The sequence below is a fragment of the Heterodontus francisci genome, chromosome 15 (genome assembly GCF_036365525.1).
Source record: "Heterodontus francisci isolate sHetFra1 chromosome 15, sHetFra1.hap1, whole genome shotgun sequence".
In the NCBI taxonomy this organism is placed as follows: Eukaryota; Metazoa; Chordata; class Chondrichthyes; order Heterodontiformes; family Heterodontidae; genus Heterodontus; species Heterodontus francisci.
This window is the reverse complement of record NC_090385.1, coordinates 21,681,812-21,702,032: the sequence shown is the minus strand read 5'-3', so window position 1 is coordinate 21,702,032 and position 20,221 is coordinate 21,681,812. Positions and strand designations below refer to the sequence as shown.

At 42.9% G+C, this 20,221-nt stretch overlaps 1 protein-coding gene across 1 annotated transcript in view; it reads left to right on the top strand.

Annotated features, from left to right (window-relative positions):
* The window catches only part of LOC137377530 (phosphatidylinositol 3,4,5-trisphosphate 5-phosphatase 2-like), a 178,513-nt gene that overhangs the window by 8,129 nt on the left and 150,163 nt on the right, over positions 1 to 20,221 (top strand). The window contains exon 2 of the mRNA XM_068047218.1: positions 4,105 to 4,283. Coding sequence (XP_067903319.1) covers positions 4,141 to 4,283 — 143 coding nt within the window. The 5' untranslated portion in view covers positions 4,105 to 4,140. The remainder of the gene's footprint in view (positions 1 to 4,104; positions 4,284 to 20,221) is intronic.

Below are 20,221 nucleotides of genomic sequence, written 5' to 3'. Positions count from 1 at the left end.
GCTTTCTAAACAGAGTAACTAACATGCATGCCTTACTGTTTTGCAACATTTTTTTTTTAAGGTAGCTTTCTAAACAGAGTAACTAACATGCATGCCTTACTGTTTCGCAACATTTTTTTAAGGTAGCTTTCTAAACAGAGTAACTAACATGCATGCCTTACTGTTTTGCAACATTGCAGGTGAGCAATTAGCATAAACACAAAGCTGTTTAGTTCTGCAAGATGATTCTGCCACATGAAATTGAGGGGCCTAGATAGAGTGGATAGGTAGGACCAATTGTTCTTTGCAGAGAGGCCAATAACCAGGGGACAAAGATTTAAAGTAATGAGTAGAAGAATTAGAGGGGAATTGAGGAGTAATTTTTTTCACTCAGAGGTGGAGGTCTAGAACTCACTGCCTAAAAGGATGGTAGAGGCAGAAACCCTCATTGCATTTAAAAAATACTTGGAGATGTACTTGAAGTGCTGTAACTACATGGCTACAGACCAAGAGCTGGAAAGTGGGATTAGGCAGAATTACTCTTTTTCAGTTGGCACAGGCATGATGGACCGAATGGACTCCTTCTGTGCCATGTATTTCTATGATTCTGTGATCTATTGCTACGGTTAAGCACTGTTATTTTCATCAGTAATGCACATAACACTTTTTAATGACAGAAGCTAAATTTGAGTTGTGCTACTGACCGTGGAAAATAAAGGAAATGGTTTGATCAACATCGCAATCTACCATTGTTTTTTTTCCACTGTATGAAGCCTTTTTTTTTGTCTTTTCTTTGCTGGTCTATGGGTTTAGTTTTCACAGTTCAGGGTGAATTTTCCACCAGTTGCAAAATAACATAAATATGAAGGCGACTATTTGGTCCATCTAAATTCATCCATCCAGAGAGTTGCAAAAGTACTGCCCATTGCAGAATCCCTTTGCTTATTAAATTATTCCAGAGTTTTTGCTTCCATACTCTACTTGAAAGTCCATTTTATCTGTTGATCACTCTTTACGTGAAGAAGGAACTTCCGAATTCAAGTTCTAAGTTTGTTTTTTTACTAACTTTAACTTGTTCTCCTGCTCTAGTCTCACAATTTAGCTTTCAGTAATTTTTCAGATTTACCTTTTCCATGGCATTTTTTATGTTTAGATACCTCTTTAAATTCATCCCTCAGATGCCTCCTAGCTGACAAACTCAGGTCTCTTCATTCTTTTCTCATAACTCGGATCTCTGACTTTAGGGATCAGCCTTATGGCTTTTCTCTGAACTACATCAAGCATTAGAATGCTTCCCTTGTGTTTCAACGGTTAGAATTAGACACAGCACTCAAGGTGTAATATGACCAGAGCACTATACAGCGTGATTATAAACTTCTCTGACTTATACACTACAGCTTTGGGTGACCTTTAATTTCAGGGACCTGGATTCTAACTCAGATCAGACTGATATAGAGTATGGAAGCAAAAACTCTGGAATAATTTAATAAGCAAAGGAATTCTGCAATGGGCAGTACTTTTGCAGCTCTCTGGCTGTCAGGATCCTATATAGAATGAATTCTGGGGCCCGGGTTTAACTCTGGTTCAGCCAGATAGGTTGAAACTAGATCTGGGTGATGTTATGGAAGTGAAAGCAGGTGGTCTTTGTGATGGAGAGATTAGAAGAGACAATAGAATTATGAAAATGCTGAGACTAATAACTATTACTGAATGTGAGATTTAGTTAGATGCCACAGTTAGATCATGTGAAACTTCTGGCTTCTCAGTAAACAGAAGACATGTTATGTCCAACAGCAAAACAAGATAAGTAGCTGGATTAGTTAACCAGAAAATGTATGTGACAAACTACAGGCCGAGTCAGCCTTATGAGTGGAAATGTTTACCAGGTCACACCACTGTCAGTGGCATATTACAAAAAAGGGTTACAATCTTTATAGGATTATAGAATGATACAACACAGAGGGAGGCTATGTGGCTTATTGTGTCTCTGCTGGTTCTTTGAAAGATCTATCCAATTAGTCCCCCTCCCCTGCTCTTTCCCCACAGTCCTGCAAATGTTTCCTGTTCAAGTGTACATCTAATTCCCTTTCAAAAGTTACTATTCAATCTGTTCCACCAACACCCCCCCCCCACCACCTCCCCCCACCTCATCCCCCCCACCGACCCACTTCCAGGCAGCGGATTCCAGGTCATAACGACTCATCATGTAAACAAAATTCTCTTCCTCACCCCTCTCATTGTTTTGCCAATTATCTTAAATGTGTCCTCTGGTTACTGATCCTTCTGTCAATGGAAACAGTTTCTCATTATTTACTCTACCGAGCCCTTTCAAAATTTTGAACCCCTCTATTATATCTCCCCTTAGCCTTCTGTGCTCTAGGGAGAACAATCCCAGCTTCTCCAGTCTCTGCACATAACTGAAGTCCCTCATCCATGCACTATTCTAGTAAATCTCTTCTGCACCGTCTCCAAGGCAATGCCATCCTTCCCAAAGTATGGTGCCCAGAATTGAACACAACACACCAGCTGATGCCTAACCAGTGTTTTATAAAGATTTATTATAACATTCTTGCTTTTGTACTGTATGCATCTATTTATAAAGCAAAGGACCTTGAATGTTTTCTTAACAGCCTTTTACAATTCAGTTTATTTTGCCTCTCCTCACTCTTCCTTTCAAAATGCCTCACTTGACATTTCTCTGCATTCAATTTCATTTACATGTGTCGGCCTATTTCGCCAGTTGAGTCGACTGAGTGAAGGCCAAGGCACAGAGTGTAGGACACCAACAATATTGAGAATAGTAGGAGAAATCATTAAAGTAATAACTTTGCACGCAGGAGTGTATTACAGGAGAGATTTAGGGAGGGGGTTCTAGAGTTTAGGGCCTAGACAGCTGAAGGCATGGCCTCCAATGGTAGAGTGAAGAAAATTGGGGATGAACAAGAGGCAAAGATCTGTTATGCTGAATCTTTGCCCCCTTTGCGCTTAACCCACATTCACTCTAACAGACGGGAACATTAAAATGTAATGTAAATATGATGGATGTGATACCATAACTTTTGCTACATCATTATTCTGGATCTCTGCAAGGCAGATGGGTCCAAAGCTGCATGCTCAGAGTAGGTGGCTGTTGGAGCTTGGCACCAGCTCCCTTAGATCAAAGAGTCTGGCAAGGGACAGCCAGCGAGAAAGGTTACGTTGAAAATTTTTCTGGGCCATTCTGAGAAGCAGGGGATTGGAGGTCATTTGGTAACTGCTTGTGACACATCCAGAAACCGGCAGGAATTTACACTGGTGGAGATCTCTAAGGTGGGCAGTACCTCGCTCTGCCGAATTGGGGCACCCAACCATTCACAGGTGGTATCCCCACCCTGATGATGAACTGGCCATGTAAATGAATTGAGCCTGTAAAATCTCGTTACGGTTTGCTACACTCCAGTTGGGTGGCGTTCTGAGGCACACTGCCTGACCTAAAGCGGTGTGGGACGGGGAGAGGAAAATCAACTTCCAACTGTTTGTAAACAAATAAAAAATGTATGCTTAAGACTTTTCGTGAAGTGGTCCCTCTATAAATACACACAATTTGTTATCTGCAGGCAAGGGGCAAAACACATAAAAAGTAACTGAAGTCCACTATCATTCAAAGGAAAGTGGATTTTACTTCGCAAGAAAGAAAGACTTGCATTTATGTAGTACCTTTCATATCCTCAGGATGCCCCAAAGTGCCTTAGAGTCAAAGAAGTACTTTTGAAGTATCATCACTGTTGTAATATAAAGAAATGTGGCACCCAATTTGCACACAAATAGCAATGTTGATACTGGCCTAATAATTTGAATTAGCAATGTTGATTGAGGGATAAATATTGGTCAGAACACCAGGGAAAACTTCCCTGCTCTTCTTTGAAATAGCTGGACAGGGATCTCAAAGACAGCATAGCACTCCCTCAGTAAACCAGATTTTGTGCTTATATCTCAGGAATGGGACTTGAACCTGCAGCCTACTAATTCACAGTCAAGTGTGCTAACAACTGAGCCACAACTAACATAATGACATAATGCTGGTGTAAATATTCCTGATATCTACAGTTTGTTCCTCTTGATAATGGCTCTTTTCTTTTCTTCCAGTGTTTCATTGATCAGTTTGCACTGGGTGTAGCCAAAATGGCTGCAGCAAGTCCGCTATGGTATCACTTGGACATCAGCCGAGCTCAAGCTGAGGAGCTGCTAGCCAAAGCTGGACTGGATGGGAGTTTCCTGGTGAGGGGCAGTGAGTCAGTTGTCGGAGCATATGCACTTTGCCTTTTGTAAGTATCTATTAATGAGCATATTTCACGAAAGGTCCAAGGGTGATAGAGAAAACTTCCAAAACAAATATTCTGATCCCTTGGGGTTTCTGGTTGCTGTTAACAGAAGCAGAAAATGTTCAGAATTGTGGTGAAAGTGGTGCTTATCAGTTCTAATAAATTTTCTTTTGTTGTGTTTAATTTGTCTTTAAATATGAGGATAACAAAAGTAAATAGGTGATGCAGGAGAAACCTTTTACTGAAAGGGTGGTGAGTGTGTAGGAAGAGATTATCGGGATAGATGGTGGAACAAGAGATCTTTTTGGGTTTCAAGAAGGAGCTAAATACATTTTGGCAACAAATGGTTGAATAGAAAAAATCAGGAGAATACTTTGGATAGGTTGGTAAGATGGACCGAATGGTTCATGCCTTAAACTTAACAGTTTAATATGTACTCTGTTACTATGTAGAAACCAGAGGTGGAAAGTGAACGGGTGATCTGGTAGAAGGTCAACAAGATTACGAAGGACTATGTGATGTAAATTGTGATAGATTGGCTTTATTTTTTAGCAAGATGCTTAATAAGAGAGTGCAAAATTAAAATAATTGAAAAAGGAATATAAATGGAGATTAAATAAAATATCTTTACACAGAGGGTGGTTAGAATGAATAATTTACTGCTGCAAATTGTTTTTGAAACAGAGTCTGTAAATTATCTTAAAGGGAATTAAAATGTTGCTTGAGGAAGGGGAATATTAAAGGTATGGACAATGAACTGAACGGCAGGATTAGTCAAGGTGAATTGGACTCTCCTCCAATGCTCTACTACACAACATTCCCTTTCTTGGCACAATGGGAGTGTTCCCTTAGCTCACCGTGCATGAACAATGAGCCAAGCGAATAAGCCGGGACCTGGGCATTGGGGAAAATCCCAGAGAAAGAGACTCAAGCCTCTCTTGATAATTGTAATCCTCTAACCCTGGTAATATCATAATGAGTCTAACTTCACCGTTTCCATTGTTTTATTCCTATAATGGAGTGGCAAATCTGCCCACAATATTCAAAGTTCTTCTGCATCTTCAGCATTATCATTTTGCTTTTCTATTCAATGCTTCTGGAAACAAAACCAAGCATTCTGTTTGCCTTTTTTATGGGTCTGAACTTTCTACTTTGGCAGGATGTGTAAAGTGGGTGCTAGTGGATTACCTGCCCTTTAAACACCCTGCTCAATTTTCCTTTCCAATGAACTTCATAAATTAACATTGGCAGAGGCTTTAAAATAGGTCTTTTGCCCTCAGCTGATAAGAGTTAGAAGGCAGACAAGAACATAAGAAATCGGAGCAGGAATAGGCCATACTGCCTCTTGGGCCTGCTCCACCATTCAGTAAGATTATGGCTCAATTTGTGTATCAACTCCAGTTTCCTGTCCTATCCCCGTATCGCTTGATTCCCTTAGTTTTTTTTATTTGTTGATGGAGTGTGGACGTCGCTGGCAAGGCCAGCATATATTGCCCATCCCTAATTCCCCTTGAGATGGTGGTGGTGAGCTGCGTGGAACAGGCTGATATGCTCAAACAGGTTGAGGTTAAGAGGGAGGATGTGCTGGAAATTTTGAATGATATGAGGACAGATAAGTCCCCGGGGCCAGACGGGACATACCCAAGGATATTACGGGAAGCGAGGGAAGAGATTGCTGCGCCTTTGGCGATGATCTTTGCGTCTTCACTGTCCACTGGAGTAGTACCGGATGATTGGAGGGTGGCAAATGTTGTTCCCTTGTTCAAGAAAGGGAATAGGGATAACCCTGGGTTATCCTGAGTCTTACGTCGGTAGTGGGCAAATTATTGGAGAGGATTCTGAGAGACAGGATTTATGATTATTTGGAAAAGCATTGTTTGATTAGAGACAGTCAGCATGGCTTTGTAAGGGGCAGGTCATGCCTCACAAGCCTTATTGAATTCTTTGAAGATGTGACAAAACACATTGATGAAGGAAGAGCAGTGGATGTGGTGTATATGGATTTTAGCAAGGCATTTGATAAGGTTCCCCATGGTAGACTCATTCAGGAAGTAAGGAGGCATGGCATTCAAGGAAAGTTGGCTGTCTGGATACAAAATTGGCTGGCCCATAGAAGTCAGAGGGTGGTAGTAGATGGAAAGTATTCAGCATGGAGCTCGGTGACCAGTGGTGTTCCACAAGGATCTGTTCTGGGACCTCTGCTCTTTGTGATTTTTACAAATGACTTGGATGAGGAAGTGGAAGGCTGGGTTAGCAAGTTTGCCGATGACACGAAGGTTGCTGGAGTTGTGGATAGTGTGGAAGGCTGTTGTAGGTTGCAACGGGACATTGACAGGATGCAGAGCTGGGCTGAGAAGTGGCAGATGGAGTTCAACCTGGAAAAGTGGGAAGTGATTCATTTTGGAAGGTCGAATCTGAATGCGGAATACAGGCTTAAAGACAGGATTCTTGGTAGTGTGGAGGAACAGAGGGATCTTGGGGTCCACGTCCATAGATCCCTCAAAGTTGCCATCCAAGTTGATAGGGTTGTTAAGAAGGCGTATGGTGTGTCGGCTTTCATTAACAGGGGTTAATGAGTTTAAGAGCCATGAGGTTATGCTGCAGCTCTATAAGGCCCTGGTTCGACCACACTTGGAATATTGTCTTCAGTTCTGGTCGCCTCATTATAGGAAGGATGTGGAAGTTTTAGAGAGGGTGCAGAGGAGATTTACCAGCATGCTGCCTGGACTGGAGGGCATGTCCTACAAAGAAAGATTGAGGAAGCTGGGGCTTTTCTCATTGGAGCGAAGAAGGATGAGAGGTGACTTGATAGAAGGGTACAAGATGATGAGAGGCATAGATAGAGTGGATAGCCAGAGACTTTTTCCCAGGGTGGAAAGGGCTATCACCAGGGGGCATAATTTTAAAGTGATTGGAGGAAGGTTTTGGGGTGATGTTAGAGGTAGGTTCTTTACACAGAGTGGTGGGTGTGTGGAATGCGCTACCAGCGGTGGTAGTAGAAGCAGATACATTAGGGGCACTTAAGCGACTTTTGGATAGGTACATGGATGATAGTAGAATGAAGGGTAGGTAGTTAGTTTGATCTTAGAGTAGGTTAAAGGTTTGGCACAACATCGTGGACCGAAGGGCCTGTACTGTGCTGTACTGTTCTATGTTCTATGTACTGTAGTCCATATGGTGTCGGTACACCTTTGGTGCCCAAAAATCTATCAATCTCAGCCTTGAATATTCTCATTGCCTGGGCATCTACAGCCCTCTGGGGTAGAGAATTCCAATGATGAATTCTTTATATTCTAAAGATGGAGGGAGATGAGGCCTCTCCAAGCCCATTCCCTGCATGGGAGAACCCAGGGGCTATCACAATGACTTTCCAGGGCTTACCACTACCTTTCCCATGGCAGCTTTGGGAAGCTGGGAATTTCACTGGGGATCTGGGCCCTGCAAGCCACCCTCTCCCATTACTTGATCCACATATCAAGCAGAAAAGAAGAAAACAGCGGCAGTTCTGGCAGGGAAAGAGAAATAGTGTTTGGGTGGTGATGCAGCAGTAGGCCTCACTGACTACATTTTCTTTCCATCTATGCTGCTACCCTGTTCAATCTTGAGTTGGATGGCAAAGAAGAATCCCAGCCCTCGTGTACAAGCCGTGCAATACCTGATGTCTGTGGATAACCAGCTGTTGACCCCATGACATTTATTTATCTGAAATATTTGGTGACATTGAGGATGCATTTATTTAGCAACAAACTTTCTGCCAATATCTGTGTTTGAATATATGGATACATTAGCAGGATTTCAATTGCACCAGGTCTGATGTAAATGTTGCTCAGCTTTGTGTTTGAAACCAATAAGTTCTAGTTATTGTGAAGTGTAATGTGTAATTTAAACTACAAATTATATTCGATGTGAAAATTTCTATTGAGTTTCATTTGATGCATGTTTGTTTCAAGTTCATTAAAATTGTCACTGTGAATTTGAAGTGCTATACTTTAACTCTTAAAACTGCCAAAAGTCACAGCACAGCTATAGTTTCTGCAGGTAAGCCATTTTGCAAGGCAGAAAGAACGCTGCTATTTACGTAATAAAGATGCTCAAAATGTGACTGTAATATTATCCCTAAAATGCAAAGGAACAGTCAAAGCATCATTTCAACCATAAAAGGGTGAATACTTCTGCTCGCCCTGTCTGCCCTTCCCTAGTCTTGCTCCTCATTCCCCACTCCCCTCCCCTACTATCGGTAGCCTCTCCTTCAACTAGCTTGCCCCTACCCTTCAAAACTCTTGGTCTGAATTCCTCCAGCTTGTCACATCTCCTTTACCAATGTAATGTCTTGTCTTCATGCTTTGCAATTCCATGCCTTTTCTTTTATTCATTTATGGGATGTGGACGTCGCTGACAAAGCATTTATTGCCACCCCGAATTGCACCTGAGAATGTGGTGGGCCACCTTCTTGACAACTGAGTGGAGTCACATATTGGCCAGACCAAGTAAGGACAGCAGATTTCCTTCCCTAAAGGACAACAGTGAACCAGATGGGCTTTTATAAAAACCCAGCAGTTGAATGGTAACCATTATTTATACTTTTAAATCCAGATTTACTTATTTAATTTAAATTCCTTAGCTGCTATGGTGGGATTTGAACACATAGCTCCCAATCATTAGTCCAGGATCTGACATACTGTGCCTTTAATATAACTACTATGCAACCTTCCCTATTCTAAATACAGTTTCAAGATTTACCATTGTTATGACCTTATCTACTTGCACTGTCATTTTTACTGATCAGCATCTGCCCAGGCTGCTTTGTCTTCATTCTCCTGCAGTCTTTCAAAATCCTCAACACAATTTGCTACATCATCTGACTGATCATCAGCAGCAATTTTGATATTCTTCCTTCAATTCCTGTGTCCAGACCCTTTATGCATCAAGGATAGAAGAGTCATACCATGTGAAATACCATTCAGATAAATCAAGGTTTTCTAGTTTCTCAAATTCATTGTGACCAAGGGGAAGGTTTTTTTAAAATGCAGAAAACAGTAACTGCTGTTGAAAAAATGCGAGTTTTCAGTGAGTCCACTAAAATATTTTCTTTTGGGAAATTTCAATTCCAGCTGTCTAACCAGAGCAGTAGTCATGTCTGCTCTGTATTGCTATTGTATTGTGACCTAGTTTTAAACACTCAATGGCATTTAACATTGACTGTTTTTGGGTCTAATACATCCTGTATATAACAGATTGTCAGCTTTGATAACACTTTGCATTTCCTCAAACATTCATGAGCAGCAGCTTCCCATTTGTTGATCATTTCCTTCTCATCGTTATTTTGATTAATCGACGAACAAGCTCATTTTCTTTATTCCCCCCCAAGAAAGTAATCAGTTCCAGCTTATCACATCCAAAGTGCTTTCTAACCAATGCATTACTTTTGAGTTGCAATCCATGCTGTTGTGTGGGCAATTTGTGTTCAGTAAGGTTCCATAGACAGCAAGTAAATGGATAACACTGAAGAGAGGTATGAATATCACCTAGTACACAGGGAGAACTCTTAAAATAATGCCTTAGGATCTTTTAGATCCACAGGACAGGGATTCAGCTTAACACATCATCTGAAAGACAGCATCTCCGAGAATTCTCAATATTCCATATCCCTATATGCCTAGTCTCTAACTGAGAGATGAAAGTGCTCTTTTCTAAGCTATGTGGATACTTTAGAGTACAAAGGAAGTCGAATGACTGAAAGTGTTTTACTGGCACTTGGATGGAAAGGATGTGGTCATTTTAAACTGCGTTCCGCTTAACTGTTTCCATGCTGGCTCCCCAAGTTAATATATCTTTGCTCAGAGTTTCCATTACTCATGCTATTGGTTAACACTGTCATAAAATGATATACTTTGTAATCGCTTTAGATGCGAGTAAAAAAAAATTAGCAAGAGAAACAAAACCACCCTTTTCTAGTTTAAATGTCTACAAAGAGTTATAAATTTGGTGACTAAATTTTATTATTTGCAGATGTTTCTGCTCTTCAATATACAAGTGCAATGTTTTTTCTTTACTGGCAAGAGCAATGTAAAGTGGGAGTGAGAAGTGAGCACAAAGCAACTTCTACGTTGCATTTTACAGGCATATCTAGCCTCTTGCCTTGCATGTACTTTGCAGAGTGCATTTGGTTTAAATTACAGCTGAGCCTATTTTTTAAAACCACAATCATATTTTGTTGGAAGAGAATGAAGAGTAAATTGTATCAAACTGGTTTGTAACTGGATTAGAAGCACAAGATGAAATCAGTTCCTTGCACGCATGGTGTAGACCTCAGTTAACCTTTTTAGATGCTGTGCTTCTTTTTAACTGAAGTTCAAAGCTGCAGTAAAGGTGGGTGGCTTAATGGGGTTCACTCAACATTGCAGAGCCACAGCTGACAGGCAGCAGACCCAAACTGGATGCTGGACAACTTTGTTCTTCATCAATGGAAGGTGGGATCAGCAAACACTGATAGTGTTGCCAGTCGCTAATTATTTACACCATCGTAATTTTTGCCAGTTTTTTTGAGCATCGCTAAATCTTTGTTCTATTGCAGCAATGATGGTTGAAATAGTGTCAAGGTATCATGGCCATGAACCTGATGACATGGCAGCTGAACTATTGGAATAGGCTGTTAGTCTGAGAACTTAACCTGACTGATCCTCCCAAATAGGATAATGCTCTTTTAAAGCTTACATATTTCTTTTCCCCTCTGGCTTGCGGTTGAGATGCATATGGTGGTCATCCTCATTGTGGAGGTGCTCATGGGGGCATCTCCAGAGGCTGCTGCACCTGCAGCATTGCAGGGGCAGCCTCCATCACTTGGCTCTGCTGCGCAGATTGTCCCTCAGTTAGAGGGGCCAAGGAGGCCCAGGGTGATGAGGGCGCCCTGTGAGGGGTAGCACCCTCATCCTCCTCCATGACATCCTCAGCCCTCGGTTGGTGCTCCAAATGCTTGGCAGAGGACACCAGCATCTCATGTATCCTGTGGGCATCAGTGCGCAGTTCCTGCATGTACTCCGAGTGATACCCTGTATGACTTTCCAAGATGTTGTGCATCCTCTCAATGGAGGAGCTCATGCGCTCATAGCCCTGAGCCATTGTGGTACATATGAGCTGGATGTGTTCTATTTTGGAAAACAAGTTGGTGAAGGATGGTACTGCAGCCAATCTTTACTCAGTATTATATTTACTTACAGAGTGAAACACTACAAGCATATACCTCCTAACTCAACCACACCAGTTTCAGTAAGTGTCTCTATATGTGCTCAAGTGAAACCCCAATTAATGCCCTCCACCTGCATATGATTAAACACATTTGATATACAATTGACAGGATGGACTCCTCCATCCTCTGCCCATAACCCCGCACTGCCTCAGGGAACTCTGACATGTGGGAGCACATTTCCTGCTGCTGTTCAAGGTAGAGCCTCCTTTCCAGTGACTCCTAAGGCCCTGTATCTGTGCCCAGCTAAGCAGGGCTGTATCTGTCTTGCCTATTCCTAGGGGGACTCGATCACAGCTGCCTCTGCCTCTCGCACCTCCTCCTACACAATAGTCCCATGATCGTCATCCTGAGCCAAACTATCTACATGTGCGCAAGGATTGAGGTGGGAATATCTGCATTTGTAGATGGTGTGCTCGTAATGCTTGCTGTTGCTTCTTCTTCCCCTTGATGCTGCTGGGCCCGTGGGGGGAGAGGGTGCTGTGGGTTCGATACCAGCATCTGTGGGAGACACAAGAAGAGATGATGAGAGCTAACCTAGGAGAGTGGAAACTGCTGCAGTGTTGAGGCTATCCAATATAACCCAGTGCATGACATGCTATTGAAAGGAATGGCATGCACTGCACCCTCTTAATAACCACTTTGCCCTCTGTAATCACTAGGCCCGACTGCCTCCTCTTCTTGGCTATCTCCTTCACTGTCTGTTCCATTGGGGTGAAGCGGTAGAAGAACAGCGCCCCTCATCCCATCTGGATCCTCTACACAACATTGAGTGCCTATTTCTCCTGCAAGGACAAAAGAGAGCAAGATAAGGCATCGCTGTTCTTTGTGTCCAATGTCATTTGGTCCTATCTAGTAGGAGCTGCATGTCTTAGTGGTGACTGGTCCTCAGTAGCACTATGGCTGTGAACCATTCTGAGGGGTCAGTAAATAGCCTGGACACACACCCCTCTCATACTCAGGAACAGCATGCGCCCTCAGACTCCTCGGGTAGTGTGTCTGCTGGAGGGTGCAAGCCCTGAGACCTGTTTGGAGGGTTGGGGGTTGCATTCACCCTGTCAGAACATTCAGGTTGTTGAACCTTTTATGGCATTGGATCCAAGTTCTTCTAGTCTTTCTTCTGCCACTGACAGTGGCAGCAATCTTGACCCAGACCTCTTTGTTTTCAGCTGGCAGCCTCCTCTTCTGCAAAGAGGACCTTCCTCCTCTTCTTCACATTAGATTAAGGTCAGCAAAATGAAGCGAGAGCAGCCCTGCTGCGTTGCCAGGCATCCAGCTCCCCATAACATCTCACTTCCCCTCTGGTGCAGTGGGAAACTTTGTCACAATCCGCAGATCTCTCCCTTAGGACAGCTACCAGCCTCAGTGACGGCTGCCATGGGGAATCTATATCAGTCCCACACTTCATCTGACCCATCTCCGTTCCCACCCCCACTGGCTCTAATTGGACAGGGAAACTGTCTCCGTATCAATTAAGGGCTCGTCCCTGTGAAAATTGTGACTTTAATCAGTTTCCCGCTGGATGCAGGTTCTGTTTCCCGCCTCTGGCAAAAATTCAGCCTATAGTAGCAATCTCAATACTGCCAGGTTTTCTCTGAAGTGATCCAACAGAAACAATTTCTTTCTAGTTCTTTCTAAATCTGCTGTCTTACATGTTTCCCCTCTTCAATTGATCTTCATTGAAATCACAGTTGATCTCACAGTCTCTTTATACCAGTTTCATTTCCCACAGAAGCCAATCCTTAAACCTCTCAGTGTGAGACTTCCATTTCCAGAATTGGGGACAATTTTGTGCAGTAAGCCATACCCAAAAGGAGTTGGATTGAGACCCGTGCAAACTTATTTCACATGGGCCCTTATAGCAAACAGACAGAGTACATTCTCAACCTGTAAGTCCACATTGGGTTTGAACCCAAGTGGCAGAGGTGAAAGGCAATTTCTAACTCTAACTCAGTTTATCCCAGGATCTCAAAAGTTACTATGTCCCTATGTCTTTCCTTCCTTTTACAATCTATAGGATTTTAAAACCCAAGCTTACTATCATTTGACTATTATTACTTTATTTACCTCATCTTTTCTACTCTTTCCTACCTTGCATTCTGCACCTTGGATCTTCATCAGGTTTCTCACCATAAAATACTGGGATTTATATGGTAAAATGTCCTTCCACTGGAACAGAAGCCTCATGCAGCTTGCACTATTATGCTATGTTGTGGAGTTCTTCATGCTTTCTCTTCCCCAGAAACATTGATGGTCCTTTTAAGCCAAGGTTCCCAGCGAGGCCTTTTTGATTAAAAAGCTGATCAAAGTTAATTAATTTTTCAGCAGTAATTAGCACTAATTTGAAGCTTTAACTTCAAATACACATGATCTGTAGGTAAGGGCAGCTTCCACAAGTATTCTGATGATACTCAGTTTTACCTGTCTGCCAGCACTTTGATTCCATGACTACCACGGTGCTGTCAAATTGCTTGTCCAACATAAAGTCATACATAGATTCATAGAAAGATGCAGCACAGAAAGAGGCCATTTGGCCCATTGTACCTGCCCCAGCTCTTTGGTTGAGCAATCCAATTAGTCCCACTCTCCTGTTCTTTCCCCATAGCCCTATAAATGTTTTCCCTTCAAGTCTTTGAAGAAAATGGCGCATTTCATTACAGAGTTTGAGAAAAAAAAGGTACGGAAAGAAACCATGCATTTCTCTCATTCATTTCCATTCATTCACCAACCTTGAAGCCCATTAAAAACGGTCTGTTCTGAGTGCCAGGGTTGCTTTAATTTAGACTTTTTTTTCCTCAGGAGTGTCAGTGGTGGGTGGGGGGGAGGGGTGGTGGGCGGCTCTATCCTGAACTCCCCGAGTCATGCAAAGACTTTTGGCTTCAGGGGATGGGTGGTTCCCTTTTCCTCTGACTGTGGGGGAGGAGTCTTTGTTACTCTCCTCTTTGTTCTCTGGGACACTCCTACCTGCAGGTATTTGTGCAGACTTAACCGTATTCTCCTGTGACACTTTGACTGGGTGAGGCATCACCTTCACGGTTTCTCTGCCCCCTAGAGGTCTCTCATTGTCTCTGCAGGTGGGGTGCTTCCAGAGTCTGCATTCACATAGGAGATTGTGGGCTCTAACTTTTCACATTTTTCAGGGTTGGTTGACCTGACAGTAGGAGTTTTCATCTGGGATTTTTCCCGGAGTTCCTTTAACCTGCCCTCATGGTCATTTTCTCCCCTTCTCTTTCTAAACTTTTGCCAGCCGTGTGCCTACCTGTCCCCTTTTGTTCTCGGCGGGGATCCCTTACAGTTCACCAGCCCTCTGCTGGAGGGTCCTCCTAACACCGGTATAGGACCTAGGGGTGCAGGTTTCACTGTAGGTTGGGGTTTCCCCACAACCTGGCACAGGTGGCAACTCCTGCAGTGCTCCACCACATCTTTGTAGAGCTTTGGCCATCAAACTGCTGTCTTATGCGGGTTTTGGTCTTTCGTATACCGGCATGTACAGCAACTGTAGTCTCGTGGGCCCTTCTTAATATTTCTCCCTGGTACCACTGCTGCACCACTAACTGGTGAACTACTGTCCACTCCTTGCTCTCAGGTCTGTGAGGAAAACTCCATTTCCTCATCAGTACCTCATTCGTTAAATAGTAGCAATCAGGGACTCCCTCTGCTTCGCTTTCAGATTGAGCAGCCTGTGCTAACTCTTACAATACTGGGTCAGCTTGCTTAGCCTCACATAGGGAAAATCCGTTTAATTTATTCCCTGGGTCCCCTAACTTTCCAAAGAAAGTCTCAGACAGGGAGGCCTCATGGTCATTTGCCTGCAGTGCCAATGCAGTCTCCTCTGGGGGAGCTGGTTTGATCATGGCCTGATCCACTACATATTCAAGGAAACTGCAGGGGACCGTCTCCTGCCACTGCCCTGTCATTACCTAGGAGCAGGTCAACCCCGTCCACAGGCAATCCCTACTGTCACCGGTCCCGAAACTACGTTGCATTCCAGGTGCATCCGGTGTACAGGTACAGGCATACACTGCCCTCCAGTGCCATTCACCATCATTTTGGTGTCCGCTGCACTCTCTGGGGAAAAGGTCAGGCCTTTTCCCAGTAAAAGGGATCTGGTGGCCCCTGTATCCCTGAGAATCACTGTGGGCTTGCTTGCTCCACTCGAGGGATAAGGGTTTACTTTCCCTTCAGATACAAAACCCAGTGAACCTTCAGGAAACTTATTAACATTTACTGCACTGGCTGTAGTAAGCTTCCCGGGTTGCACCCTTACTGCAGTCAAAGCTACAGCCCGTTCCGTGTTTTCCATCAGGCCGTCATCTTCACTGAGCGGGTGTGCCCTGATTAACCCTACCGGTTTCCCCTTTAATTTCCAGCAGTCAGTTTTTAAATGCCTGCTTTGTTACAATGGAAGGTCTCCGGATCTCACTCCTGCTCAGAGCACCTTCCTTTTTGGCTGGAGGAGTGCCCCCTGTGTCTCCTGCTTTCCTTTCCCTTCCAGGACTGCCTGGGCAGATATCACATTTCCACCCTTTGTCCTTTTTGGATTTGTGGGGGTGATTAGGAAAGGTTCTCCCCGGGAAACCGACTGATAAATTAAAGCAAACTCATCAGCCAGAACAGCCGCTTGCCGGGCTCCCTGAACCCGCTGCTCCGCGACATGAGTTTTTATTGAGAATGGGAGAGAGTTTTTCAATTCCTCTAACAGGATTACGACTCTGAGAGTCTCATAGCTGAGTTGTAAATTTAAAGCCTTCAGCCACCGGTCAAAAGTCAGCTGCTTACTTCTTTCAAACTCCAAATAAGTTTGATTGACTTGCTTTTTGAGGATTCTAAACTTTTGGCGGTAGGCTTAGGTACTAATTCATATGCCCTGAGGATAGTATTTTTGGTCAGTTCATAGTTTGATGAACTCTCATCTGGCACCAAGGAATAGACCTCATGGGTTTTCCGGTTAGTTTGCTCTGCAGTTAAAGAGACCAGGTCTCAGCTGGCCATTTTAGCTGCCTTGCCAGTTTCTCGAAGGACACAAAAAAGTTTCCACATCTTCCTCATTGAATTTTGGAATTAGTTGGGCAAGTTTTAGCAATCTTGTACCAGTCCTGAATTCTGATCCTCCATAGTAGCCATGCTTTCACTACGGTTACTCTGTCGCCCACTAGTTAACTCAAGCTGCCGTAACTCTCGTTCTTTGCATTCCTTCTGGAATATTCTTTCTCTCTCTCTTTCCTGTCTCTCCCTTTCCTTCACCTGTCTTTCTCTCTCCTTCTCCTGCCTTTCATTTTCTTCACGTTCTTTTTGGAAGGCTCTTTCTTTCTCCCTCTCTCTTTCCTCAAATTCATGTTTCCTCTGTTCCAATTGTATCTTTGCTAACACTACCCTGTCAGATTCTGCTTCTAACCCTGTTTCTACTTCTTCAGATTCAAGGGAAAAATGGTGGGCCACCAACTTTAGGAGTTCAGACTTCCTAGCCTTGCCACGTACAGTGATCCCACACTGCTCAGCCATTTTTCTCAAATCCTCCATAGACAGTGCTTTTAACTTATCCCAAGTTACTTCACCCTGGCTTGGAGAGCTACTAGCTTCAGTTGCAGACATGTGAGTATATAATCACACACAACCACAGGAAAACCTGTGTTGATTTGCTCTTTTTGATTGGGAACAACTTGGCTTCCCACTTCAATTTTCACTCGTTCGCCTGTGGGTAACAATCGGGATTCTAGCACCCAATTTCTGTTATGACCAGGTGAGCAACGTCTAGAGATCTTTGGCTGTCTTTACCTGGTCTTACTGTAACACGGTTTAATTTTAAACACCTTGTGTTTTGAGCACCCCTTTTGTGAATCCTTATTCACAACATTCCAATTATAAGGCAAAGAAATGAGCACAAACAGGCTTTCTTTGGTTTAAAGAAGAAAGATGAAATTTATTAAACCTTAAACATAATATCTAATACTGTTGACACCTAAGGATATACGACGTACCCATGCTAGCATCCACACATGACATAAACATGCAGATAGGGACAGAAAAGGGCAGAAGAAAAGATAAGTAGAACAGGTTGAGGCAATATCTTGGTATTGGTTCTCAAGCTTGCTGTAGTCCTTGATTGAAAATATGGTCTTGCATTTTGTTGGGGCCCAGTAGTCTTCTTAAAACCTTGTTCACGTAGGAAACCATTCTTTTTTGAGTTTCACGTGTTTTCACAAGATTTAGTTTCATAGGAAGAGATAGAAGCAGGTAGACAGGAGAGGGGATGTTCTTAGTCCATAAGCACAAGGTGTTCTCTGTCTCAATACCTTTGTTGGGAGTTCAAATTTTAAAAAAAACTCTCAGGTTGCCCAGCAGGTTAGTCATGTGACTAGCTCCTTATATGGAAGAGTCTCTTCAACATCCTTTGTTGGAAGTTCAAATTCTCTGCAACAGCCAGTTAGTCATATGTCTAAAACTGGTCTGACCACTTCTGTGTATTGGGGAAGCAACTGCTGGGTCCCCATTGTTCCAACACTGTCTGTTACTACGCAAATGTCCTTCCACTCAGGGCTTGCAATTTTAAATTTTAATGTTTACGTGGCGAAATAATGTGCGCCTCAGTCTTGGCAGGTGGGGGGTTTGACTGACACGTTATTCAATTCTCTTTTGAATGTTGTAATTGATTCTTCTTCCATCCCCTTTCAGACAGTGCATTCCAGATCACAACTGTGTAAAAAAAGGTTTCCTCATGCCACCTCTAGATCTTTTGCCAATCACTTTAAATCTGTGCCCTCTGGTTATCGATAATTCTGGCAATGGAAACGGTTTATCCTTATTTACTCTATCAAAACCATTCATAATTTTGAATACCTCTATCAAATCTGTTAATCTTCTTGGTTCTAAGGAGAACAACCTCAGCTTCTCCAATCTCTCCAAGTAACTGTAGTCCCTCAACCCTGATATCCCTGATATCATTCTAATAAATCTCTAAGGCCTGGACATCCTTCCGAGTGTGTGGTCTACAGAACTGACACAATACTCCAGTTGGGGCCTAACCAGTATTTAATGAAGATTTAGCATAACTTCCTTGCTTTTGTACATGAGCTAGAACTTTCTCCCAACTAACATGAAGCCATTTTGTTCATTTTGTCCATGCCCCTGATTCCATCCACTGCCCCTTCAATGAAGTGCAACCTCAGTATTTCGTCCAGTTCTGTGTGAAGCTTCAAACTCTGATTGGACCTCTCATGGATTGGTCTCTTCAGCCACCAGCAAAAATGCATCATGTGAAGCTATTCCATCACCAATGGATTTGCTGCATGTTCATCACCTCTTGTAGATGGAAGGATGTCAATGACTTCAAACTCTGTATCCTATCTGTCGTTGAGTGCACTTACTTTCATCTCCTAATATCACCTACTGTCTTGGAAATCTTTGTCCATTCTTTTGTTACCTGTGGGCTTGACTTCTCCAATGCCTTCCTTGTCTCCGTCCAAGCTGTATGCTTACAAATTCTTCCACAGCCATGCCCCACCTTACCAGAATAACCTACTCCAGTATAAATCCTAGCCTGTGCCCTTAGGTCCATCATTGTGGTTTTCTGTGCATTCCCTCCACTCCCCATCAGTGGAAAAGTCTTCAGGCAGGCTTGGCCTTACACTCTGCGACTCCCCTCAACCTTCTATGTGGTAACTCTCTCCTCACCTTCAAAGGCTTCCTCAAAACCTATCTCTTCAAACATATATGGTTAATTTTCCACTTACCACTTGACATCTATTTTTATTTTGTGAAGTACCTTGTGTTGTTTATTACATCGATGATATTACATCAATGCAAATTTTATTATTAATTTGGTTAAAGAAAGTTACAAGTGCAGTAAAAGTTAAATCAGGAGGGAAAATCCCTTTTATCTTAAAAAAAGACAGAATTTGCATTCGTACAAACATTAGCAATGAACAGGAATTCTCAAAATGTTTTACTATAGATGGGTTACTTTTGAAATGCAGTCACTGTTATTATGTAGGGAAACACATTAACCAGTTTGCACCAGAAGGGCCCACAAACAGAAAATGAACGAGTAGTGGTGTTGGTTGAGGAGGAAATGTTGACCAGAACACTAGGAGAATTTCTTGTTCCCCTTCAAAAAGAGATGGATAAACATTTTGGAGATAAAAGTCAATGGCCTTTAATTTAGGCATAAAAACCCTCCAGTGACATTCAGCACCAATCCTGCCAAGATTTGCAGGATTACAGAGAGGCCACTTCATTTAAATGATGGCAGTAGGTGCCTGCTTCATTAGTAGTGAATACTAAGTGTTCTTCTGGGGTCTTCGGTGTCTAAAGACTGGAAATTAGAGGAGCCTGTGATAGGCTCGGGGTCTGCGGGTTCAAGGTTTGGTTTCGTCTGCCTTCTCCTACTCCCTGGGAAAATCAAGGAAGTGCCTCCAATGACCTCCATATGTCAATAAACTATTCAAAAAAACTTTTCAGATCTTCGTTATAGCTAGCCAGTAGACCTGATTTCATACAGCATACCACTCCACTGATACTTCGTGAGATTGGACCAGGAAAACTCCTTGACTGGAATCCCAGACGTAGAATCAGTCTGGGTAGAAATAAGAAATAGCAAGGGAAAGAAGTCCCTGGTGGGAGTAATCTATAGGTCCCCAAACAGTAGTTCCGCAGTGGGGCACAGTATAAACCAGGAAATACTGGGGGCTTGTAAGAAAGG